Source organism: Aotus nancymaae, unplaced genomic scaffold (assembly GCF_030222135.1).
Source record: "Aotus nancymaae isolate 86718 unplaced genomic scaffold, 86718_ANA_hifiasm-v0.15.2.pri h1tg000003l, whole genome shotgun sequence".
Classification (NCBI taxonomy): Eukaryota; Metazoa; Chordata; class Mammalia; order Primates; family Aotidae; genus Aotus; species Aotus nancymaae.
The window spans coordinates 75,051,817-75,077,786 of record NW_026988414.1 but is presented as its reverse complement, the minus strand read 5'-3'; the positions used below and the strand labels follow the sequence as shown (position 1 = coordinate 75,077,786).

At 55.8% G+C, this 25,970-nt stretch overlaps 1 protein-coding gene across 5 annotated transcripts in view; it reads left to right on the top strand.

The window, feature by feature from the left end:
- PSTPIP1 (proline-serine-threonine phosphatase interacting protein 1) overlaps positions 1-25,970 on the top strand; it is a 42,284-nt gene that overhangs the window by 6,077 nt on the left and 10,237 nt on the right. For 2 of the 5 annotated variants that reach the window (XM_012457688.3, XM_012457686.3), the window contains exons 2-5: positions 16,017-16,117; positions 16,335-16,409; positions 24,176-24,210; positions 24,389-24,495. In XM_012457688.3, the coding sequence (XP_012313111.1) occupies positions 16,017-16,117; positions 16,335-16,409; positions 24,176-24,210; positions 24,389-24,495 (318 nt within the window). Of the gene's footprint in view, positions 1-13,804; positions 13,850-16,016; positions 16,118-16,334; positions 16,410-22,160; positions 22,859-24,175; positions 24,211-24,388; positions 24,496-25,970 lie in introns of those variants that run through there. The other 3 variants (XM_012457689.2, XM_012457690.3, XM_012457691.3) reach the window with 3 other exon arrangements.

Genomic DNA, 25,970 nt, shown 5'->3' with positions numbered 1-25,970 from the left:
CAGCTAGAGAGAATGATGCCCTCGGCCTTGGGCCGCCCACACCAGGACTCCTCTCTGGATTGGCTCCGGAAGCTTTCTCCCTGACAGACTCAGTCGTGCCCCATCCTCCCAGGTTTAGAAGGAAGCAGGCTTCCTGGGAGGCTGAGGCCGGTGTTCGAGACCTTTCTGGCCAGCATGGTAAAGCCCTGTCTTTACTAAAAATACAAAAAATTAGCCAGGCGTGGTGCACGTGCCTGCAATCCCAGCTACTCAGGAGGCTGAGGCAGGAGAACCGCTTGAACCTGGGAGGTGGAGGTTGCAGTGAGCCGAGGTTGCACCATTGCACTCCAGCCTCCGCAACAAGAACGAAACTCTGTCTCAAAAAAAAAAAAAAGGAAGGAAGCGGGCTTCTTCAAAGCCTCACCCAGCCCTTACCCACGCTTGCTGGATGGCCTTGGAGAATCATTTTCCCTTTCTGAACCTCAGTTTCCTCATCTGTAGGATGTCAGAGTCATGCTCACTTAAGATAAGGGCTTTGAGGATGGGGTAGCTCAGGGCAGTGCTGAGGGACCACCTCCTCCTGCTCACGGTAGTGGGGCAGCAGACCAGGAACAGGTCAGTGCACGCAGATGTATAATTGGATATGCACCTAGTGGGCGAGCCTTGTATATAGATCTTGCTGTTTCCAGAATGACTCCTCCACTGTGTTCACCATTGCATATTATTCTCCACCATTAGAGAACCGTTCCTTTGGCTTCAAGTAACAAGATGATCTATGTTATCTCGCTTAATTCCAGCAATAGTCCCCATAGTCCTGTGAGGTCAGTATTCTTATTCCTGTTTTACAGAGAGGAAACGGAGCCTCATGGAAGGGATGTGGGCCTGGGGGATGCCACAAAGATGGGCTTTCGGGCTGGGCCAGGCCTGGATGCCACCTGCCCAGGCCTGTGTCGGAGAGCCCTTTGCAGTAAATGGGAGGGCGTGGTGGTTTGCCGAGGCCCGGCACCCTGAGCAATGGGCGATGGAGCAGGCAGGAGAGTGACAGCTCCTTCCGCTGGTGTTGACAGGCCGACCACCATTGGGCAACAGGAAGTGCCAGCCGGAGCCCTGGAGACCAGCAGCCAGTGTGGGGATGCGGTGGCCAGATGGAACTCAGGGTTTCCCAGCTGTGGAAACAGGAACGGGAAACAGCCACACTGCGGGGGAAGTGAGGGGGTGATGGGCTGAGGCAAGAACATGCCCACGTAGCGGGAGAGAGTGACCAAGGTGCAGAGTAGCTGAAGATAAGGTCAGAAATAGAACAGGGGCCGGATGTGGTGGCTCACGCCTGTAATCCCAGCACTTTGGGAGGCTGAGATGGGAAGATCACTTGAACCCAGGAGTTCAAGACCAGTCTGGGCAACATGGTAAAACACCTTCTCTTAAAAAACAAAACAAAGCAAAAACAAAACCAAAAATTAGCTAGGCCTGTGGTGCACACCTGTAGTCTCAGCTACTTGGGAGGCTGGAGTGGAAGGGTCACTTGAACCCAGGAGCTAGAGACTGTACTGACTGCATGATTGCACCACTGCACTCCAGCCTGGGCAACAGAGAGCCAGATCTTGTAGGACTGTCATTCTAAAAAATTCCCAATGCCTAGGCTACACCCCAGGTCAATTATATCCTAATTTCTGGGGGTAGGACCTGGACATCCATATTTTTCAAAGTTCCCCAGTGCCTCCATGTAAAACTTGACGTTGAGAGGCATCAACATAGATATCGTGGTAATTAATTACCATTGCTGGCCGAGGGTGGTGGCTCATGCCTGTAATCCCAGCACTTTGGGAGGCCAAAGTGGGCAGATCACCTGAGATCAGGAGTTCAAGACCAGCCTCGCCAATGTGGTAAAATCCTGTCTCCACTAAAAATACAAAAAAATTAGCTGGGCATGGTGGCGCATGCCTATAATCCCAGCTATTCAGGAGGCAGAGGCAGGAGAATCGCTTGAACCTGGAGGCAGAGATTGCAGTGAGCTGAGATGGTGACACTGCACGTCAGCTTGGACAACAAGAGTGAAAACTCCATCTCAAAACAAAACAAAACAAAAATTACCATTACTGACAATGGGCATACACCGTTTTCATGACCTTGTTCGATTCACCTGAGTGAACAGAGGTTAGAAGTTTTGAGAGTTGCGGTAATTATATGTAACATAAAATCAACCATTTTAACCATTTTTAAGTGTATGATTCAGAGGCATTAAGAACATTCAGCATTTCCTCAATTGCTTCATCGTCCTGAACAGAAATTGTACCCACTAAATGATAACTCCCCACCCCTTCACCGCATACCTTGCTCTACCTCGATTCTACTTCTATCTCTATGGATTTGCCTATTCTATTCATCTCCTATAAATAGAATCAGATAATATTTGTCCTTTTGTGTCTGGCTTATTTCAGTTGACATAATTTCTTCAAGGCTCATCCATGTTGTAGCATGTGTCAGAATTTTCTTCCTCTTTATGACAAAATAATATTCCTTTCGTTGGTTTACTTGTATACTGGTGTACAAGTACCTGTTTGAAACCCTGCTTTCAATTCTCTTAGATATACCTAGGAGTGGAATTGCTGGATCATATGGTAATCCTATGTTTAACTTTTTGAGTAACTGCCAAGGAGTTTTACGTTCCCATCAGCAATGCAGAAGGGTTCCAATTTCTTCATATCTTTGCCAACTCTTGTTAATTTCTTCTTTTTTTTAAATCATAGCCACCCTAGGAGGCATGAAGTAGGATCTCATCATGGGTTTGATTTGCATATCTCTAGTAATTAAGGATGTTGAGCATCTTTTCATGTGTTTATCGGCCATTTGTATACCTTCTTTGGATAAACGTGTAATTAAGACCTTTGCCCACTTTTGAATTGGTTGTCTTTTTATTGTTGAGTTGTAGGAGTTCTTTATATATGCTGGATACTCATCCTTTTTCAGATATATAATTTGCAACTATTTTCTCCCACTCTGGAGTGTCTTTTCCCTCTTTTGTTATTGCCTTTTGATGCACAAAAGTTTTTCATTTTGATGAATTCAATGTGTCTCCTTTTTGTTTTGTTGCCTGATTTTAATACCATATCCAAGAAATAACCGCTAAATCAAATATCATGAAGCTTTTTCCTATGTTTTCCTTTTAAAGTTTTGTAGCTTTAGGTCTTACATTTAGGTGTTCGATTCATCTTGAGTTAATTTTTGCATATGGAATAGAGTAAGGGTCCAGGTTCATTCTTTTGCCTGTGGCTATCTGGTTTTCCCAGCACCATTTGTTGAAGACATTTCCTTTGTTCAATGAATGGTCTTGGCACCCTTGTCAAAAATCAATTGACCATATTAGGGTTTATTTCTGAGCTCACTATTCTATTCTGTTGGTTAAATGTCTATCCTTAGGATAGTACCATACTACTTCAATTACTGTAGCTTTGTAGTAAGCTTTGAAATCAAGAAGTGTGAGTCCTTACTCTTCTTTTTCAAGATTGTTTCGGCTCTTCAGGGGCCCGAGTAGAGCTGCTTTTGTTGTTCCCATTTTATAGGTGAGGAGACTGAGGCTTGGACAAACTCCTCATCATACTCCCACCCAGGGCACACATAGGGAGACACTTGCTTTAGGGGACCTCTGGGTTGTGGGGTTGTGGGCTCCTCCCTGTGATTGCCCTGCCTTCCAGCTCCCCAAGAAGGTCCATCCATGACTTCCTGGCTTCCTTGAGGCCCCACCAGCTCTCTCTTCTTCAAGGAGGGTCTGGAGGGAAGGTCTGGGGCTGGGTCACCAACTTCCTTAGTGGATTAAGAGGAGATCCTGGCCTTGGCTTGCTTGGACCTGAGGGGCCTTTAAAAATCAGGACTTCTGGCCCGGTGCAGTGGCTCATGCCTGTAATTCCAGCAATTTGAGAGGTCAAGGAAGGTGGATTGCTTGAGCCCAGGAGTTCAAGACTAGCCTGGGCAACACGGCAAAACCCAATCCCTACAAAAAATAAAAAAAATAGCAGGGGCGTAGTGGTGCACACTTGTGGTCGCAGCTACCTGCGAAGCTGAGGTGGGAGGATCACTTGAGCCCAGGAGGTCGAGGCTGCAGTGAGCTCTAATCACGCCCCTTCACTCCAGCCTGGGAAATAGAAAACTTTGAGCACCACAGCCACTGAAGTAGAAAGGATTCCCTTCTCAGTCATCTCCTGAACAACTGCCCATTGGCCTGGGCCAGCTCTCAGCCCACTCTCCCAGGCGTCAGGCCCCCGGACTACAGGTGGTAGGAAGACCTGGAACAGCTGAGGATGGTTCAGGCAAGCAGGGCTGGGGGTGGAGGGCAGATCAGCATGGAAGTCAGAATTGGTGCCCTGGAGCTGCAGTGAATACTAAACACAGCCAGGTGTGACGTCTGCACAGAACAGGAAGCACAGTGAGTGGGTGGGGTGTTTGAGGGTATCTGTAAGGATTCTCACTCTGATGCAGAACAGGATGGAAATTGACCCTGGAACCAAAGAAACAGGTGTGGCTGGTGCCAGGGACAGGGGAAGACCAGCGGCTGAGCCTGGGTCTAGGGTCAGAGCAGGAGCTGCTATGAAGCTGTGGGAATTTCATCCCAGTCCTCAGATAACTCCCAGTCCTCAAGGGAAGGAGCTTTCACTCAGGGTCTGGCAGTCTTGTTTGTTTGTTTGTTTTTTGAGACAGAGTCTTGCTCTGTTGCCCAGGATGGAGTGCAGTGACCTGATCTTAGCTCACTGCAAACTCTGTCTCCTGAGCTCAAGCAATTCTCCTGCCTCAGCCTCCCGAGTAGCTGGGATTACAGGCGTGCGCCATCACACCTGGCTAATTTTGTATTTTTAGTAGAGATGGGGTTTCACCATGTTGGCCAGGCTGGGCTTCTATTGGCCTATTACTTGGGATAGGCCAAGTGATCCCCCCGCCTTGGCCTCCCAGAGTGCTGGGGTTACAGGCGTGAGCCACCACGTAGTCTTGTTGAGGCCTGCCTCTGTGCAGGCTGAGTGAAACGTTAAACAATGAAGGGTCCCAGAGAACCTCCTCACACAGCCCAGCTCCCCCGGCCTCAGGGCAGGGGAGCATCTGACTCTACTTGGAGCCCTGCTTTTCCACAGCGTGGCCCTGGGCGACATGCACACTGGCTGCACTGGGCAGAGCAGAGCAATTTCCCAGGCTCCCACGCAGAAACCTTTACTTGGTGGGCATCACCTTTGTCTGTCACTCTGGCCCTAGAGCCCAGCGGCCCGCTTTGATCCTACTACACTCCCAGGTGTCCTGGGGAGCCCTCACCTCTCTGAGCCTCTGGTTCTTTGTCAGTAAGCATCGTAGTATTAAACCCACTTTGGTGGTTAGAGGATGGAGAGTGCAGAAACGCATGTTAATGGCCGAGCAAGGATAAGCAGCCCTGCACACCCCGGCAGGTGCAGAGTCCAATCAGCTCCAGGCGTGGGAGGCCCCCAGGCTCAGCTTCCCGGCCCAGGACCTGCTGAGGCCGGCAGAGGGGGCCCAAGGGCCTCCAGAGGCTGCCTGGGTCTGTCCCTGCCTTCAGGGAAGGGCATGGGCATAGGAGCGGGGCTCCCCTGAAGCTCTGGGGGCCCATCTCTGCCTCTTTTTTCTTTTCTTTTCTTTTTTAATTTTTATTTTAAAGACAGGGTTTCACCATGTTGGTCAGGCTGGTCTTGAACTCCTGACCTCAGGTGATCCGCCCGCCTTGGCCTCCAAAGTGCTTGGATTATAGGCGTGAGCCGCCACGCCCGGCCTTCTGTCTCTTGAGCAAGCCCCAAGCCCAGGGGAGCCTGCCAGCCGTCACACCTGCAGCAATTCACAGCCGCAAAGCATAACAGCCCTATAAGGGCTTAGGGGGCCAGGTATTCTGCCTAATTTACAGATGACAAAATGGAGGCCAGAGAGTGGGAGCCACTAGCCTAGAGAAGTGTCCCAGCTAGGATCAAACCCAGTTCTCCTTGTCAACGCCCCTTCCCGGGGCTCCTCTGAGGTCACAGGCACTAATCCTCTCGGCTGCCCTTCCAGGAGCCCAGCAAGTGCCAGGTGCCCGGTGTGAGGCTCCTGCGGGTGTTGTCCTCTTAGTCCTCAGAGCCCCTGGCAGCGGGTGATGCGCTGGTCCTGGTCTCACAGAGGAGGAGTCTGCGCTCAGGAGGTTTGTGGCTCGTGCAGACTGTGTGGGACTGGCCAGAACCAGAACTGGAACCAGTGCCTGAGCCCTAACCATGCCCCACTGCCTGCACTAGCGGCGGGCCTTGCTCCCCTGGGACCTCCCTGCAGGCATAGGTGGTGCAGGAGGGCAATGCTTGGGACGGGGATGTGCCAGGACAGTGCCTGCATCACCACCTGGCTGGTCACTCACAGACAGGGAGCCCATGCAGCAGGGAGCCCTGCTCTTCCTGTGAAGACAGCTGGACCCTTCCTGGTTGGCTACAGGGTCAGCGTCTCCTCCAGGGCTCGGTGTCTGGGGTGGCTCAGCTCCATCCTCCCCTGTGTCAGTCACTCCCAAGGGCCCCCGGCCTCCCTTCCTCACTTGCCTTTGCCCTCAGCCACTGCCATCTTCCTCGCCCACTGCTGGATCCTAGTGAGCCCCTGACTGCCAAATCAGCTTGGCAGGAGTGGTACAGAGCTGTGTGAGCTGGGCCAGTCACTGTTAGCCTCAGTTCCTCGCCTGCCTATAACATGGGACAGTGACAGCACAGTACTGACTTGGCGGGGTTTCCTGAGGATCGGAGGGGGTCATGCCCGAGAGCCCCACCAGGCACCCCACCCACTCAATCCCTTCCCCTGCACCTGGAACCTGGCCCTGTTTCCTGTGACCTCCTGGGAAGGTCCTGCCCCTTACTCTGCGTGACTTGGCTCTCCTCTGTCTGGCCTCAGGCCACCTTTACAGACACCTGTTCCGTCTCCCCACACCTGTCCCTGCTGCCTTGAGGCAGGCTTGCACAGGAGCAGCGCCAGCACTGGGCTTCCAGGCAGCCGAGCCCGAGGGGCGTGGCTCCCTCTACCTCTGGCCGCCTGCTGTTTGCTCCTTGCCTCCTCTCTCACTTTTCTTTTCTTTTTCTTTTGAGACAGGGTCTCACTCTGTCACCCAGAGTGTGAGCCACCGCACCCGGTCAATTCTGGAGTCTTTTCACTCTATTTTATTTTATTTTATTTTTATTGCATTTTAGGTTTTGGGGTACATGTGAAGAACATGTAAGATTGTTGCGTAGGTACACACATGGCAATGTGGTTTGCTGCCTTCCTTCCCATCACCTATATCTGGCATTTCTCCCCATGCTATCTCTCCCCAACTCCCCACCCTCCACTATCCCTCCCCTATTTCCCCCTACAGACCCCAGTGTGTGATGCTCCCCTCCCTGTGTCCATGTGTTCTCATTGTTCAACACCTGCCTATGAGTGAGAACATGCAGTGTTTGATTTTCTGTTCTTGTGTCAGTTTGCTGAGAATGATGGTTTCCAGGTTCATCCATGTCCCTACAAAGGACAGGAACTCGTCGTTTTTGATGGCTCCATAGTATTTCATGGTGTGTATATGCCACATTTTCCCTCCTTTGATATTGTCTTTTGATGCACAAAAGTTTTTCATTTTGATGAATTCAGCGTGTCCACTTTTTCTTTTGTTGCCAGAAGTGTCGACAAGGATATAAAGAAATGCACGTTTCAGGCCGGGTGTGGTGGCTCACGCCTGTAATCCCAGCACTTTGAGAGGCCGAGGCGGGTGGATCACCAGGGGTCAGGAGTTTGAGACCAGCCTGGCCAACATGGTGAAAGTTTGTCTCTACTAAAATACAAAAATTAGCTGGGCGTGGTGATGGGTGCCTGTAATCCTAGCTACTCAGGAGGCTGAGGCACGAGAATCATTTGAACCCCAGAGGCAGAGGTTGCAGTGAGCTGAGATCACGCCACTGCACTCCAGTCTGGGCAACAGAGTGAGACTTTGTCTCAAAAAAGAAAAAAAAGAAATGCACATTTCATACACTGCTGGTGGGAATCTAAATTGATATAATCTTTCTGGAGGGTATCTGTTAAAATTTTTAAACGTGCCTTTTTTTTTTTTTTTTTTTTTTTGAGACAGAGTCTTCATCTGTCACCCAGGCTGGAGTGCAGTGGTGCAATCTCAGCTCACTGCAACCTCTGCCTCCCGGGTTTAACAATTCTCCCGCCTCAGCCTCCCGAGTAGCTGGGATTACAGGTGCCCACCACCATGCCTGGCTAATTTTATATTTTTAGTAGAGACAGGGTTTTACCACGTTGGCCAGGCTGGTCTCAAACTCCTCAGCTCAAGTGATTCACACGCCTCAGCCTCCCACAGTGCTGGGACTTCAGGTGTGAGCCCCTGCCCCGGCCCTCTCTCACTTTTCTGCATGTTTTGGTTTCATGACCCAGGAGAAAGAAGTGGGAACCGTGCTGGCCCCATGAAAGCGCAGGAGGGGAAGTGGGCAGGGGAACGGAGGTAGTGGGACCTTCCCTGCCTCATCATTGAGAAGGCCTATCTAAAAGAACAAAGTTTTCAAGCCAGGAAGACATTGGTCAAAAGCCAGATGCCCCACAGCATTAGAGAGAGTCACCTCTCTCATCCTCACCTTCTTCATCCTCTTGACAGGCAGTAGCTACCTCGTGGTCAGTGTTGCTGAGGGCAGGTGCCAAGCTCATGTGCAGTGTGGCCTTGTCCAGGGCTTGTGTTGCCCACTCAGTGGGACCCCTGGGAGTCCCTGGAAGCTCACAGGGCGCTGATGGGGCCCCTGTCAGCCCCGGGCCTGACCCCGCCCTCTTTCCATACGTGCCGCCACTCAGGCTCCTGGGAAGCCCTTCCTTGCATTGACCTGGAGTTGGTCTCCCTGTCTATGCCCCCATGAGTCCTGGCCTGGTTTGGGAAATTCCAGCACAATGGAGCCCAGCCCAGGCATCTGGGGGGCCCGGCCAGCTGGGCTGCTCAGGTGAGGGGCCCTGTAAGGCCCGGCACAGGCCATCAGACTGGGACTCGGCAGAGAGCTGTGGCACTCTGGAAACTCATTTCTAATCTCAAGGTCCAGTTGACCCAGGTGAACACGGAGCAGCTCATCTGACAACATTAGTGTGTATTTGTTCTCTAAAAACCAAAAGTTTGTCTTTGCCTTCTTGACCCTCTCTGTTCAACACTTACCCTGGGCCATCTCAGAAAGCTGTAAGTCATCCTCATCCCATATTTATCTGCCTACACACAGACCCCCACAGTACTTGGGTTAGGGGCTCCTAGACACCAAGTCCCTAGTTTAACAGGCCAGCAGAGGCTTGAGTCCTCTCTGTGGAACCTAATCTGCTTAGACCACAGTGATGGGCACTCCTTACCTGTCAAAGCACCCCGCCCTCTTTCTATACGTGCCGCCGCTCAGGCTCCTGGGAAGCCCTTCCTCGCATTGATCTGGAGTTGGCCTCCCTGTCTCTGCCCCCATGAGTCCTGGCCTGGTTTGGGAAATTCCAGCCTCTAATGCTCCCTCTGCTCCTGATCACCTCCCAGAGATCTGCCGGTGAGACTGTTCCTCAGCAGTTTCTCCACAGCTTTGGCTTGGAACACTCCCTTCCCTCCCATCACCTCCTCCCAGATTCTCTGGGTAAGCAACTGCCTTGTTTACTGAGGGCTCTGGCCATCCATCCATCCACCCACCCACTCACTCATCTACCTGTCCACCCATCCACCCACTCACCCATCTACCCATCCACCCATCCACTCATCCCTCAATTCATCCACCCATTCACCAATCTACCCATCCATCCATCCATCCATCCACTTACCCACTCATCCATCCATCCATCCATCCATCTATCCCTCCACCCACCCATCTACCCATCCACCCATCCACCCACTCACCCATCTACCCATCCACCCATCCACCCATCCCTCCATTCATCCACCCATTCACCAGTCTACCCATACATCCATCCATCCACTTACCCACTCATCCATCCATCCATCCATCCATCCATCCATCCATCCATCCCTCCACCCACCCATCTACCCATCCACCCATGTGCCCATCCCTCCATTCATCCACCCATTCACCAATCTACCCATCCATCCATTCACCCATCTACCTATCCCTCCATTTGTCCACCCATCCAGCAGTCCACCCATCCACCCACCCATCTACCCATCCACCCACCCACCCACCCATTTATCCATCCTTCCATCCACCCATCCATCCATCCATGCCCCCATCCATCCATCCATCCATCCATCCAAATTGTACCTGAGTGTTTGGTCCTTTGCCTGCCTCAATTTGCCAACCAGTAATGGTGGAGAGGAGTCCCATTGTGAGGTACTGACTGTAGGGCAGTGGAAGGAGCCTGGCTGCTACCCATTGACTTATCCTTCCCATGCCTCAGTTTCCCTATCTATACAATGGGGATGATAATACCTGCCTCAGAGGACTGTTATAAGAAGTAGAGGGGACCAGTTTGTCTGGCTTCTTTAAAGGTGCTGTGGAATGGGTCACTGAATCTGCAAGCAGACGATCTGGTCCCCTCCATAGGGCACCTCAGGAACCAGCAGTCATAGAGCCTTGTCCTCTAGAGGGCCTCACCGAGGCACTTCTCCAGCCCTTCACAGCGTGTCTGTGAGCAGGGCTGTGTGCAGGCACCGGGTGCCAGGATCCAGTGGGGAACATGAAAGACCCCCCTCTGCCTCCATGGAGCTTGGCCCTTCCTACCCCAGGTTTTCAGGAAACTAGGTGTTAGCAAACCCACAGTGTCAGCTATCCCGGCTGCAGAAGTCCCTGCTGGTGTGAGGGAAGCCAGCAGCAGCACACGTGGCTCCACGACTGTCATCCGACACAGCCGGCCGTGGCTCCCGAGGCCTCTGAGATGACAGGCAGGGAATCTACACTCCCTATTCCGTTTCTTCACCCACCAATAAAAGATGATCTTTTTAAAAGGTTTTCAGAAAGGGAAGAACCTATCAACCCAAGAACGTGTCAGCCATTAGAAAGATTTTCAACAAGACTGGGAAGCCTTTTACAAGGTGGTTTTGAACTTGGTAGCGGGCAGGCAGACACTTTTCTTTCCTCTACCTTCAAGGCCTCTGCTAGGTCTTGCTTCCCCACCCATGGGTCCACACTGGAGCTTTTCCAGTCATCTTCAGGTGTACCCCAATCCAGTCCAACCTTGTATCACAACGTCACTCTATCATTCCATTCAAAGCACCCCAGTCCCCCGACTTTCACTGGAAACCTCTGATGGGGAAAAGAGAACAGGGTCGGTTTCCTCCCTGGCCTTGGGATACCCACACCCCACTGCCAGCTGCCTCTGGGGTCTCCATGGGTGGGGTGGGGCATGGGGTCGTTACTGTAGTGGGAAGAAATACCTCACTGCCCTGGTACTGTTGTAACTGGTGACAGCGAACGCACACAGATCAGCTCTTTCTTTCCCTGGCACCTGGGCACGTTCTTTGGTGACCATGCCCCCTGGAGTCCCTGACCACTCCATTCCCTACACCCTTCCACTTCCGACCCCTCCCGCTGCACCCAGCAGTCTGCTCCACACAGCTTCTGCTTGGGGACCCTCTCTCCCTGTCAGGCTGTTCTAATGGACAGAGTGACCAGGCAGCTCTTTCTGGCTACCTTCCACGGCCCCCAGTTGGTTCCCAGGTAAGATTTCAGTGCCAATTCTTGGACATAGCAGATGGGAACTGGGATGAAAACCCAGGCATCTCCCTCCAAGGTTGGAGGCTTGGCTGTCCTTCGATAGATGCTGTATTCTGCAGTGCCAGTCAAGGGAGCATTAGAAAAAGGTTTTGCTCCCCTTTAAACCAACCCTCTGGTGGAGGAAGGTGTGTAGGGCGAGGGAGGTGACGAAGTGACTCATTTCTTCCAGCCTGGCCCCCACTGAGGAAGGCTGTGTCTGGCGGGGGAGGTGGCAGGCAGGTGGGAGGGCTCAGGGAGCTGCTGTTCGCTGAACTGTCGCTGGGTGACAGGCCCTGAGTGTGGGGCTTGCAGAGAGGGGAAGTAATGGGAGGTTAACAGCCAAGATCGCGGCTCGGGCTCTCTGGGTTATATCCAGGCTGTGCCCTGCAGGTCCCTGGGCAGGTTGGGTAGCCTCTCTGGGTTGCCTTTTCCTCATCTGTGAAATGGGAGTCGTCATCCTTAGCCCAGTATCCACCTTGTGGCGAGCCCCAATCCTGAGTCCACTGTTCACCCCTGTGTGTACGATTTCACTTGCTTCTCAGGTCACCTCTATGTGGTGACACTATGAGCCCATTTTCACAGAGAAGGAAACGAGCTGAGAAGGGCCAGGGTCATGGCAGGTGTGAACCCACATCAAGTCGGTTAGACCTTTCCCAGACTCTCAAACAGGCCCGAGTGTCCTCTCTGACCTGCAGCCCACACAGGCGGCACTGTGCCCTAGAGGGGTGGGCTATCAGGGCCCGAAAAAGGGGTTAGCCTCCTGTCCCCGCTTCCCCAGTGAGGAAACCAGGTCCTGACAGGTAAAACGACTTGCTTTAGGCCCTGGTGTCTGTGGTCTCACCCCTGCAGCCATCAAGAGGTTATGGGCAGGAAAAGGGGGAAGTGGCGGTAGGTTCTGAGGTTGCTGCTCCACTGAACCAGTGGGGCGCGGAGGGGCCCTGGCCAGCTCACAGGCCTCGCCATGGCTCACCAACACCCGCCAGAGAATGAAGCTGGTGGGCTGTCCCTGGACAGAACAGGGCACCCAGGCCTTTGCGGCACTGCCTCGAGGCGGAGGCAGGAATATGTTTCCTCCGGGAGCCTCCTCCTGGAGTTCTGGGCTGCAGCCTGGAGCCGATGACCACACACCACGGACAATAAGGGCTGGATCCCACATTTGGTTCGAGTGAGCCTCCCAGAGGAAGGGACAGTGCCTGCTCCCCACTTGGCACCCCTAGTCCAGGAGGGGTTGTCCTGGGTGCCACGTGGCTGGGCCGTGGCCACTGGGTGTTCACTGGCTTTCCAGGGCAGTGCTCCTCTGACCCAGCCTGGGCACCTGGCTAGCCTCTGAATCCACAGTAACCGAATTATACCCCAAAATACAGCTTTGATTGGAGGTGGGGAGAATTTGAGTAATCATTTTCAAGAGTTCTTTTTTCAAATAATATTTGGGTGTTCCAAAATAGAATATGGTTCCTGGGCTGTTTACTGAATGGCTGATATGGGTATACGGCTTTGGGGACAGGTTTACCTGGGTTCAGATCCCAAATTCTGCCCTTCACCCACTGAGTGGCTTTGGGCAGTCTCTTTCCCTGTTTGGGCCTCCCGTCCCCATTGTTCCCTCCCGGGATCGGCATTGTGGTCAGGAAGATAACGCCATGCTGCTCCTGGTGCCGTGTGTGGCAAGTGGACTTGATAAACAGAGATTCACAACGGCCAGGGCCACAGGCAGCATCAGGTGACAGAGGGCGGACGGGGGAGGGAAGAGGGAGGGAAGAAGAGTGGGGGACAGCTAGGGTAGGCCCCCTGGGGGTGACACTGGTGCTGGGCGGACCCACAAGACTGATTAATTTATGGGATGATTGGTTCATTCATTTCCTTTACAGCATCCTGAGCCTGACTCTCCCAGCTCAGAGCACTGAGTCAGACCCATGCTCTTGAGGAGGTGGCGGGGGTGGGGGTGAAGGAGGAGGGCGCAGCTTGGGGGAAAGGATGCAGGGCTGGGAGGCATCATGAGCAGCCCCTGGAGTGTCAGTCACTTCCTCGGAACAGCCTGGTCCTTGTGACAGTAGCTCACTCGGCCACAACTCCTGCCAGCAGCCTGAAGCTCTGAGCGGGGGACCAGGTGGGATCCTAGAGCCTGCAGCCTCTGGGGACTTGAGCACGGGGGACACAGCCTGCAGGGCCTCTTGCTGCCTCCTGACGCCTCCGGAATGGCCAACGTAGGTTCTGTTTGCATCTCTTTCCACTCTGGGGGCCTCTGTAGGGACAGAAGAAGGGTTCCCTTGATGTCAGGGCTGGGGATGGGCTGGGCTCCAGGTGGCCTCTCCCACAGGTGTCAGGAAGGAATGACAGGTCCCCTGAGAGTTAGATTCTCATCCTGACTCTGCAGCCTCAGGCAAGCCATTTCCTTCTCTGGCCTCAGTTTCCCCAAGAGCGAGGGGAGCTGCACAAGGTGCTTCCCAGTTCTGGGGGCGGTCTGTGGCATTCTGACCTGAATGCTGGTGTCCCGCTCAGCATGACCTCCCGGGCAGAGGCAGGAGGCTGAGGCTCCAGATTTGCTCTTCTTCCCAGCTGCCACGAGCTCTGACCTGAGGGTCTGGAGCCAGGGCAGAGGCTGCGGGGTGGGAAGGGGAGGCCTGCTGGCTTGAAGCAGCTGCCGCCAAAGCCACGGAAATGGAAGCCTGGGCCAGGCCAGCCCAGTGACACCAGCTTGGATATGGGGGTGGATGCCTGACCTGAGACTGGGGGGTCTTCCAGGCCAGACACTTGCTTGTTGCTCTGTGGACAGCTGAGCCTGGGCCAAGCTCTCCTCAGGAATTTCTAGGGATGCTTACAGAGAGGGTAGGAGCTTGGGGTCCTAAGTGTCCTACAGGCCAGGAGAGTCCACCCTTCTGAGTCTGCTGAGGGTGGGCTGGAGTCGGTGGGGGGCGGCGCCTGTTAGGACAATTTACGCCATTGCTACCCCTCGCTGCTACTTCTGATTCTCCTTAGACCTTGGAGAATACCTTCTCCCTCCAACACCTGACTCAAATGGCTCTTCCTGCAGAGAGCTCTCCTTGATTTGGACTCCACCCCTGCTCTCCACACACCCCTAAGGTGGCATTTGAGGGGAGACATAGGTCAGGGGAAGGAGCACCAGGCTTTGCCTGAGTCGAGTGAAGTGTGTGTGACCCTGGAGTGCTGTGTGTGTGTGACCTTGGAGTGTGTGACCTTGGAGGGTGAGTGTGTGGTCAGGGGAGCTGGCTCTTCTTCCCCAGTCCCTGAGGCTTTGGGGGTCTTCAGGGATAGAAAGGAAGACAGACTAGGAGCGGAGTGGCAGGCCCGCCCTGACACATCAGGTGAAGTTGGTGGCAAAAGCGCTGCCTCCCCCAGCGCCCCTCGAGCTCCCCTGGAGTAGGCCTGCGCGCAGGGCCTGGGAGAGCTGAGGGAGTTGAGGGGGAGCCTGGCTTTGGGACCCCAGGCCTGGGGATGTCCTGGGAGACCTCGTTCCCTCATAGTCCTTAAAGACAACCTCCCTCCCCAACTTCCCACATCCATCTTCCCACACCGGCGGCTCAGACACACGCCTGAAATTTACCGCATGGGGAGGAAGGAGATTGCGTGGGCCAGGAATGATCGCCAGGGCGAGCTGGGCAAGTGCCAGGCAGCAGAGGGTAGCTGTCCCTGGAGAGTTCTCTGAGGCCCCCACCCCACCTAAGTCCAGAGGTGAATGTGAGGTGTGCTTGTGTGTGCTCTGGCCTTGACGGAAGTCACCCTCCCTGCCCACCTCCCTGGATCTGTGTGAGGGGTTCTGGAGCCCACAGAGAGCCCAGCACAGCGTCTGGCATATGACTGGTGCCCAAGAAACTGCAGTTGCCGTGATGGTCACGGAGACTGCACAGTGCTGGGGTGAGAGGCAGGGACTCGCGCCAGACAGCCTGGGGTTCAAGGCCAGGCCAGCCACCTTCCAGCTGGGCTACTCTGGATGAGGTCGAATGTCACCCCTCTGCACCTCAGTTTCCCCACTTAGCTGAGTTAGGGATATTGGGAAGGTGGCACCATGACTGAGTGAATTTCGGGGCTGGCTGTCATCGGGGGACTTATGGGTGGCCCTTCCCATCGCTTTCATGCTAATGTGTCCCAGCCTTCGAGCTCTGATGCCAGGCCAGGCACCCCCGGCCCTGTCAGCTGGGTGGGGCTCACTTATGCACCTGTGGCCTCTGCAGATGTGAGGGGACCTCCTGTGTGCCTTCCTTCGTGAGGCCAGGTCTGGAATCCCAAGAGCTTGCCCTGAGCAGGGGAGATGGAGGCAGGAGAGGCTGTTCACGAAGGTGGTAGGAGGGCCCCCAGGGCTGTGCCTAGTGCCGTGGCCGTGGCCCTCATGCGTCCTTCTGTCCTGTGTCGCAGTGCAGGGACTTCACAGCCCACACAGGCTACGAGGTGCTGTTGCAGCGGCTGCTGGATGGCAGGAAGATGTGCAAGGACATGGAGGAGCTGCTGAGGCAGAGGTGAGCTGCCAGGCAGGCCACGGGGAACGCAGGGCAGGAGGCAGGTGCCCTCCACCTGGCTCCTCCGGCAGTGGCCTGGGCCCCCAGCCCAGCCCAGCCCTGTCAGAACATCCCTGCTTTAAAAAGTCAGGAGTACGACTCTCCTGTGTTCCCTCAAACCTGGGCCTCCCGCAAGGGGGCAAGTCACTGATGAGTTTCAAATGCGCTGTCTGTGCAGGGCCCAGGCGGAGGAGCGGTACGGGAAGGAGCTGGTGCAGATCGCACGGAAGGCAGGCGGCCAGACGGAGATCAAGTAAGAGCTCCTGGGCCCTGGGCTCACTCCTCTCCTCTGCTGGCAGTTTCTGGGCCTTGAGAGGAGGTTTAGGGCTTCCTGGCATGGGGCAGGCTGGGCAGAACCAGGGAAGGTTCGGATTGCTCAGGAGGCACTGGGACCCCTCCTTGGTACTGGGTTATTGGGTATTCAGAGTAAGGCCAGGTTCTGTGTGGGAGAAAACCCGAGGGTCTGAGTGCTGGAAAGGGTCTGGGCAGGGGAGGCAGGATGCCATCCATCCTCTGTCATTTGCATCGCAGCCTGCACCAGCCTGGGTGGCCTCCACTGAAGTCCTGAGGGGCAGGTGACAGGCTTCTCCACTGGCAGGCAAGCCCCCTGCAGCACTGGCTCAGCCTGGGCTTCAAGGATGGACATGTAGCCAGGGCCGGGGCCGGGAGGGGACACACCCAGGTTCAACGCCAGCTCCTTACCCTGCAGTTGTCTGGCCATGGGCTGCTGCTGACACACGCCGTGCCTCCATTTCTTCATCAGTGATGGGATAATCACGCAGCCCTCCTCAAAGGAGGAAGTGGGCCCCGGGGACTTAGCTGAGGCCTGGCTGTAGGGGAGGCCATCAGGGGAATGGCTCTGATGAAGCAGGGGGTCTCCAGCCCTGCACGTCTCTGCGCGCAGACCGCTGAGGCTGGAAGAGAGAGGAGGAGAGGAGGCTGAGGTCAGGACAGAGCCACCGTAACAGTGGCGTGCAGGGGCTGCTCTGAGAAGGCCCAGACTGCCCCCTGGGTGAGGACAGAGCCAGGCCGAGGGGCAGACAGACTGCTGGCCTCCAAGTTCTTGAAAGGGCTCTGCAGAGTCGCCCTGCTGAGGGGCCCTGAGGCCTGACCTGCAGCTGCTGCGGACCCCCTTCCCCTCCTGCCTGCTCCCCGGGAGAGGGACTGAATGTGCCATACTCTGAAGGTCCCTTAAAGACACTGGGCACCTGGTGGCTCCTGCTTCTAGCCAGGAGCGATCGCAGGAAGGCTTCCACATGGCGTGAGCCGGGGAGATCCACGTGCAATGCCGGAAGGTTGTGTGTGTGAGGCCAGAAAGTGTGTACACAGCCCTGGGAGGACGAGCGCTCTAAGGATCCCTCGGAGCTCTGGTCCCGGCCCAGCCACTGGGATCTGTGGTCTGTGGGCAAGTCGCTTAGCCTCTCCAAGTTGGTTTCTCATCTCCCACTCCAGTGAGCTGCTGTGCAGATCAACTCTGAGGGCCTCCCAAGGGAAGCGCTGAGGGCCGGGTGCAGGCTGGGCACAGAGGAGGGCTCAGGACATGGTGAGGAGTGAATGGGCATCCGTGGGGAGGTGCCTTCTGCAGGAAGCAGTGCCCAGAGCTCTCAGGCAGGGGAGGGGCGGCTGTGCGGGCCTGGCAGCATGACTGGGGGAGCCCCGCCCAGCCTCCAGGCCAGCTGTAAGAGTACTTTCCCAGAAAGAGGGTACCTCATGGGGAGAACTCAGAGACTCAGGAGAGGGGGAGAGGACAGCCCGTGGCAAGGCACGACAGGAGCCAGACTGGAGTGTGTGTGACGCAGGCTCAGGGGGTTGTGAGTCACAGGGGATTTACAGCAAGGAAGGAGAAGCTACCCACGGGGAGAATGCAGAGGGGGTGGGGAGCAGGGTGGGCTGCGGGAAGGAGTGGGTGGGCAACATCTTGCTCCATTTGTGTAACTCGGAAGGGGCCGGGTGGAGGCTCTGGGCAGCCCCCAGTGCACCGTGGTTATGCGAGGCCAGGTGGGGCAAATCCCCTGTGTGGCCCCGGATGGTCCTCCCTGTCTGAATCCAGGGTCTGTACCTGTGGAAGGGGTTGGTCACTTGGAGAGGTGTTCTGGGCAGTCACAAGGAGCAGGCCCCACAGGCCCTATAGCCCCCCGCAGCTCCAGCCCTCCAGACATCAGATTGGTTGTAGTCCCCTGCTCAGTCTGGGGCTGAGAGGCCTGACCTGGCAGCCTAGACCATTTCCTTTGGGACCCAGCCCCTCCCTGGCCCAGAACCACAGGCTCTTGGGAAAACCCCCTAGGCAGCTAGAGGCTGGGAGTCCCTGGAAGGGGAGCCGCAGACCAGTGCTGGGAGCGCTGTCAGAGCTGGCCTTGTGCCTGCCGGGGGAACTGAGCTGCGGTGAGGAGTACCAGGCCCCGAGGCTCAGCCAACCCAGACACAGAGCTTCCCAGGGCAGGCAGGGAAGTGGCACAGGAGAAAGCTGCAGAGCCTGAGCTCCCCGTCAGGCTGGGCGGCCAGAGGAGCAGGGAAGAGCCGCTGCAGTGGACTGGGGGGCCTCCTGGGACGGGGAGAGGGAAGGGACTGGTGGAGGAGGGGAGTTGAGCCCACCCCCGCTCACCTGCTGCACAGGGCTGGGTCACTGCACACAGTGGGGCTCCGAAAGTGTTGCTGTTGACCCACGTGGCATGAAGCAGTGATGCTGAGACCATGCAGCTGTTCTTTCCAGTGTAGGCCAAGCATCCACCCTCCATCCATTTAGTCACTATTTAATTGAGGACCTACTATGTGTCATGCCCTGGATGCATCGGGAGGATTCATTAATTTAAAATAAAACAAAATAAAAGGCTTTGCCATTCCTTAGACGGAGTCCAGCACACTGAGGGTGACTTCCTTCTCCTTCCTAGTCCATTGCATCAGAGCCCTCTTATGCCCCACCTCTTCCAGGAAGCCCTCCCAGACACCCTGCCTTGCCTCACTGTTACAGTCTTGGCTTAGACCAGGTTACCTCTTCCCATGCCAACCTGAAGGGCTTTTGGTGGGAAAGTATGAGCAGTGGCCGGGGACTTGTTCCTCATCTTGGACTTCTGGGGGTGTGTATGTTGGCCCTCAGGAAAGGTGGCCTGGCTGCTCAGCGTGGGGCTGGTGGCCCATCCCTGAGGACATGAAGCCCCTGGCTTCCCTGAGGCCCCAGTTGCCCCCCAGATCTGTAGGATACCCCTTAAAGAACAGGCATGGGCTGGGGGGATGGGAAGGCTGGGGACAGGGTGCAGAACGAGGACAAAAGCCAGGTGGTTACGTGGCCCCATAAATAGCCTAGTCAGCACTGAGGGTGGAACTGGCCGGAGTCCCCAGCCCCGCTGCCTGAAGGTGCTGCATTTCTGCACATCCCCTGACCTCAAACCAGCCAGGAGCAACCCTCAGGCCTGAAGGCTCAGGCCCCTGAAAGTTACATCTTAGGTGATTTTTGACATGTACCTCCTTCACATGTTAACTCAGCAAATATCCATGTGGCAGTGGCAATGGAGGATGGACAAGTGAGACCCAGTCCCCAAACTCTAGGGATCCCCACCAGTGCTTTCAGCGCCTTTTAAAGACAGCATTAGGCCGGGCGAGGTGCCTCACACCTGTAATCCGAGCACTTTGGGAGGCCGACCTGAGGTCATGAGTTCAAGATCAGCCTGAGCAACATGGTGAAACCCCATCTCTATCAAAAATACAAAAATTAGCTGGGCATGGTGGCGTGAGCCTGTAGTCCCAGCTACTCAGGAGGCTGAAACAGAAGAATCGCTTCAACCCAGGAGGCGGGGGTTGCAGTGAACCCAGATCGCTCCACTGGGCTGCAGAGTGAGACTTCGTCTCAAAAACAAACAAGCAAACAAACAGAACCAGCTGGTATTAGCAGGGGGCTTACCGATACTGCTAACATCACGTGTCCAGCCCTGCAGAGATTGCGCCTGACTCCCTTCTAGCCTCTGGGCCTTTGCTCCTGCCTGTTCCCTGTTCCTCCCCTGCCCAGCCCCACCCATCCCTCAAGTCCTGCCTGAAATGCCACCTCCCCCAGAAAGCTGTCGCCCCCACCCCCTGTTGCTCCTCCTGTCTCAGGTAAGGTGCTGGGGGTGCCATATGCCCCCCGAAGCTGCACAGGGCAGGGTTTCAGAAGACAAAGGAAAATTGAGGCAGGCAGGGCTGAGCGAGCTTCCTGTAGCCCCTCTGTGGTTACTGGTGAGCAGGGCAGCCACCAAGGGGTGCAAGTTTGAATCCTCACGTCCCTGCCTCACCCCCACTTGTCGCAAACCAAAAATGCTGTGGTTTTCCTGTCAGAGAGATTTTTTTCATGGTGTCTCTTCCTCTGAACTCAGAGAGAATGATGACTTCGCTGAGGATATTGGTGAGAGCGAGCTGGGCCCTGCTCCTGTCAGGTGTCCCCTGACGCTGGCTCACTGTGGGCACAGCCTCAGCACAGGGAATCGAGAGGGCTACTCCTGTCAGCTGCCGGGCAGGCTGCAGTGGAGACAGAGCAGGAAACACACTGGAAATCTAGACTGTGTTTGAGCACAGAATTTCAGACTGAGCTTCCTGAGAGCCCAGCCAAAAAGGACAATGGGATAAGTTACACGTGAAGGCACTGGAGACAGATGGCAGGAGGTAGAGGCCTATGCAGGGACCCTGTCCTTGACATGTGATCGAGACACAGTAGAGGCGCTCAGGGACATCTTGACAGTTTCTCTGTGCAGTGGTGGCGGGGGGCGAGGGGGGCACAGTAGGGGGGCGGGGGAGGAAGTGGGAATTTCATAGGGCAGAGAACAACTTTACGGGGGCTCCCAAATCCTCTGAAAGATCAGAGCTCAAGGCCGTTCACCTTGGGAGCTCTGGGGCAAAGCTGGGCTCCTCCCTCATGCACAGAGCCGAGGCTGCCTCCTTGAAAGTCTGGGCCCAAGAAAGGGAGAAGGAGTGAGTGTCCTGGGCCTTGTTGTGTGAGCAGAACTAGGATAGCCTGATGGTTCCAGCAGTGGGGACAGGGGACCTGCAGCAGGAAGGCCTGCAGCCCAGGGGACAGCAGAGGGGCCCTGGAGGGGCCAGAGCCTGCCCAGGTGCCCTGCCTCAGGCAGAGGCAGCACCAGTATCTATGCAGCCCCCAAAGCCCAGCCAGGTCATGGGGGCAAACGCGAGTTCAAGGCGAACACTGACTGTCACTGTCAAGACTGTCCTAGGGCGGGGACAGAGGCTGAACATCCACCTGGCAGTGCTGTGGGTTCAGGCAGGCTCCCAGCTTCCAGGTGGAGGGCTGGGTAAAGGGCCAGCAGCACCCAGAACCTGTGATTCCTTACAGTACCCCCCAGCCTGAGACCATGGGCCAGGGTGGCCCATAGGTGGCTTTGGGGTTGAGAAAGTCTAGGCTATGAGCCTGGGGACAAGGAGGAGGAGAGCCAGGCATTGCCCCTGTCCTCAAGGGCTCGTGGTTTAGTGGGTGCAGACATGGACTGGGTTAGCCCACGGTGACATCAGTGCTCAGAAAGGACAGGAGAGGATGCCAGGCAAAGACGCTGCAACGGAGATGTTCATGTGCAAAGGCCCTGAGGCAAGATGGAACCTGGCACCTGGAAGGAACAGGGGGAGGGCAGAGAGCAGGGCTGACAGGTGGGAGGTGAAGGTAGGAGGCAGGGGCTGCAGTGTGGTGGCAGCGAGCATGGGACAGGCACGTGATTTACGAGATAAAATAGAAGGTGGCGGCAAGGAAGGGAAGGGACAGAGCTGGGGGTGACTCCTGGGTTTCTGGTGTGTACAGCTGGTGGACAGGGGAATCTTTGCTGAGTGGGGAGCCCGGCAGGAGGAGAGCTTTGTAGGGCAGGTGCTGAGTCTGGTTTTGGACAGCTGAATTTCAGGTATCTGTCAGATGTGAGACCCCAAAGGTGAGGGCCGGGCAGTAAGTCTGGGGATGCTGTGTCATGAAGGAGGGGGGACCGAGGGTGGCGTGCGTGAGGGCTGGCTGGGGGCACGGGGCACCACGCTGCTCCTGGAGGCCTCTGTGAATGGGGGGCACTGAGCCGAGGGGTGCACTGACAGGAAGCAGAGGGATTGGAGGTGTCACGGCTGGTGAGGGGTCAGTCCTGAGCCCCACAAGGGAAGGTGGGGTCACCACACTGCCACCCTCCTCCTTCCTCTCCCTGGGTTCCGCCTCCTTCCGCAGGGTGGCCACGGTGCAGCATCTTCATCCCTCTGACCCTTGGCTTCTCATCTGTGCAATGGGGTAATGAAGGGCTGGCAGAGTTGTGAGGTCTCATCTCTCAGGCCAGCAGGTCTCACGTCTGGATGGGCATCAGCAGCGCTTGGGGCCGGGCCACACCTCGAAGCCTCAGCCTCAGGAGCACGGGGAGAAGCCTGAGAATCTGTATTTCTAACAGGCTCCGCGGATGCTGCTGCTGCTGGCCTGTGGACCTCACTTTGGGATCCACGAGTTTAGGGTGAGGGGCCTGGCCCCCACAGAGCTCCCTCAGGCCTGGACCCCCTGGGCTCCTGCCAGGTTGCTGCTCCTCCTTGGCCTCTGCTTCCCCAGGTGTCTATCGAGAGGAGAAGCCCCCTGAGAAGCCTGCCTGGTGCGCTGCCTTCGCCACCCAGGGCTGTCTGGTGGGAGTCATGAGGCCATATGGCTGCCGGGGGCGGGCAAGCTGCTCCACAGAGAAGCTGCAGGGAGAGCCAGATAAAATACTGGATGCCCAGGTGAATGTGAATTTCAGATAAACAGCGAATTCTTTAAAAACAAAAGTAGGTCTGGCAGTGTGATGCCTCCGGCTTTGTTCTTTTTGCTTAGGATTGTCTTGGCTGTAGAGACAATGGCGGGTGGGAAGGGAGGGGAGGGTGGGGAGGGATAACATGGGGAGAAATGCCAGATATATAGTATGCACCTAAAGTAAAATAAATAAATTATTTAAAAAATAAATAAAATAATAAAGAAACCATAAAATGTAAATGACCAAAATGTATTTGATCTGTATATACAATATATATGATAAATGGCAGTTACAAGAGGAAAAAAAAAAAGTAGGTTTTAGGCCGGGCGCTGTGGCTCACACCTGTAATCCCAGCACTGTCGGAGGCTGAGGCGGGAGGATCACGAGGTCAGGAGATTCAAACCATCCTGGCCAATATGGTGAAACCCCGTCTCTACTAAAAATACAAAAATTAGCTGGGTGTGGTGGTGGGCACCTGTAGTCTCAGCTACTCGGGAGGCTGAGGCAGGAGAACTGCTTATACCCTCGAGGCGGGGATTGCAGTGAGCTGAGATGGTGCCATTGCACTCCAGCCTGGTGACAGACCGAGACTCCGTCTCAAAAAAATAAAAAAATAAAAAATAAAAATACGATTTAAATACGACAAGGGGCATACTAAACTCAAAAAGTGCTCGTTCATCTGAGATTCACATTGCACTGGTGTCCTGTGTTTTATGTGCTCATTCGGCAGCCCTCGCCCCTGCCCATCATTCCCTTCCATGCCCGGTGCTGGGCCTTCCCTCCCTCCCTTCCTCCCTGGCAGACAGTGCCCACCTCTCACCTCCGGTGCCCTGCCCTGCTAACCTCTCCTACGGCCATCCAGCCCCTGCAAACATCCCCTGGGCCACCTGCTGAGAGCCCATCTGAACACTGTCCTCTCCCCTGCAGCCTCACCCTGGGGCCATTTGGTACCTGCAGAGGAAAGAGGGCTGCGACTGTGGGTTCAGGGGAGGGGGGAGGGTCCTAAAGACAGCCCCCTCTTCTCTAAGAATGCAGCCAGGAGCACAGATGGGGGGGGCGTGGGCATTGGTAATTTCTTCTTCTACCACATTGCGGGAGTTTGATTGCTTTAATTTGCGGAGAGCTTTGCCTTCCAGAAATCACAGTTTGGGGCCCCAGTGTATGGTCACCATCTGGCTAAAGGGTCCCTTGGTTCTAGAGTGACCCAGGGTCTTCCCACCAAAATAAAAGTCCCCCCTGGGCCAGCCTGGACTTCAGGTTCCCACTGTGCTCTCCTCCTCCTGACCTGGACCTGTCTGTTTTGCAGCTCCCTGAGGGCCTCCTTTGACTCCTTGAAGCAGCGTAAGTACCCTACCCTGGGGTGATAGGATCTTTAGGGGCATTGAGGCTGGTGGAGGGTTTGGGGGAACAGAAAATGAGGTGTTGGGCTGGCGCTGCGCTGGGCCAGACAGGTGGGTTGTGGCTGGCTGAGGCCCATCAGGTCTGATACTGGGGACCAGTGTCCATGCTCTGCCCCCAGAAATGGAGAATGTGGGCAGCTCACACATCCAGCTGGCCCTGACCCTGCGCGAGGAGCTGCGGAGTCTCGAGGAGTTTCGGGAGAGACAGAAGGAGCAGAGGAAGAAGGTGAGGTGGGGGCAGGGGGCAGGGGAGCAACTGCCCATCGCCAGCCTCTCAGTTGCTGTGCGGGTGGGGGGCTGACCCTCCCCGCAGAGCCAGTGGAGGGTGGCAGGGAGATGGAGGTGGGACAGTACCCCAGGCTTTGGGGCTTGAGGGTGATCTGAAGTGGGTGGGGAGGGCAGAGGCCTGGCCGCTGGCACCAAGACCAGCTCCCAGTCCCAGGGCCCCATGGAGGGTCCTTCCCGCCAAGCTGCCTCACGCCTGGGAATATCCTACTACTGCAGACTACGGAGAGTCTGTGGCAACTTGGGGGTGTCCAGCCAAGGCAGTCTGAGTTGTAGGGGATCGCTGGAAACTGGCTTGAGTCCAAGGAGCAGGGCTGATTGTCCTGGAGAAAGACTTGCAGCCAGTCACCCTGCAGGACTGCCCAAGGCGGAGGAGTCAGACACAGACAGGGGTGGGGGAGTTGTGTGGCATTGCTTAGCATCCGAAGGTACTTCTCACCCATACGTAGGGCATGGCTATCCTGAGACAGAGTGGCTGTGTGGAAGTGAGGTCCCCATCATGGGAGGTGTGTAAGCAGAGGCTGGCAGATCCTTGTCAGGGAAGCTGCAGGGCTGGGGTTGGGGATGGGTTCCCTGGAGGGCAGGCAGGACGCAGGCTGGCCTGGAGGCTGGGCTTGGGCCTGTGGGGATGGGGGCTCGGCCTCTCAGGGCCTTAGTGATGAGGGTGGTGCCCGGCATAGGGTGGGAGGGCAGCACACAGACCCGCTGCTTGCTTGGAGACAAAGGATCATTGTAAAACTGAAAATGGAAAGTCACAACTGAGCCTGGAAGGGGAAGAAGCTGTACCTGAGGCTGGGGCCTGGCTGGGCTGGGTGTCCTTGGCCAGCCACTTCCCATCTCTGTGCCTCAGTTTCCCTCTCACGATGGGACACATATGTCTACCTCCCAAGTGCTGGGAGCTCAGCCCAAGCCATGCGCCCCTCAGTCTTCATGGACAGGGCTGCAGCTCTGGTTAGCGGCTCTGCTGGCAGAAATGGAAAGGGGTTGCCCACACCACCTGCCCATCCACCAGCTGGGCTTTCCAGATTCTAAATATGGGGTTCTGAGTAGACAGTGGGTCCCCAGAAGCCAGTCCAGGCTTGAGATGCTGGAGCAGGCACACTCTCTGAGCTGGGACCTGCCGGCAGAGCCTGCAGAGAGCTTGCTGTGACGGAGGGACCCCGACCAGGCTATTTTGGGCCCTCCTGTGGTCAGAGGAGCTGCAGTGGCTGCAAGCTGTTTTGGACAGAGCACTCCTTCTCCAGGTGGCCAGGGCTCCGCAGGCAGAGCGCTGTGTTGTAGTGTGTAACATGCGTGTCTGAGCCTGTGTGTGTGTGTGTGTGTGTGTGTGCTCGCACTGCAGAGCAAGGACACATGCTCACAGGAGTGTATGCACGTGCCCGTCCTCCCCTGCATAGGGCTGCGAGCATGTGTCCT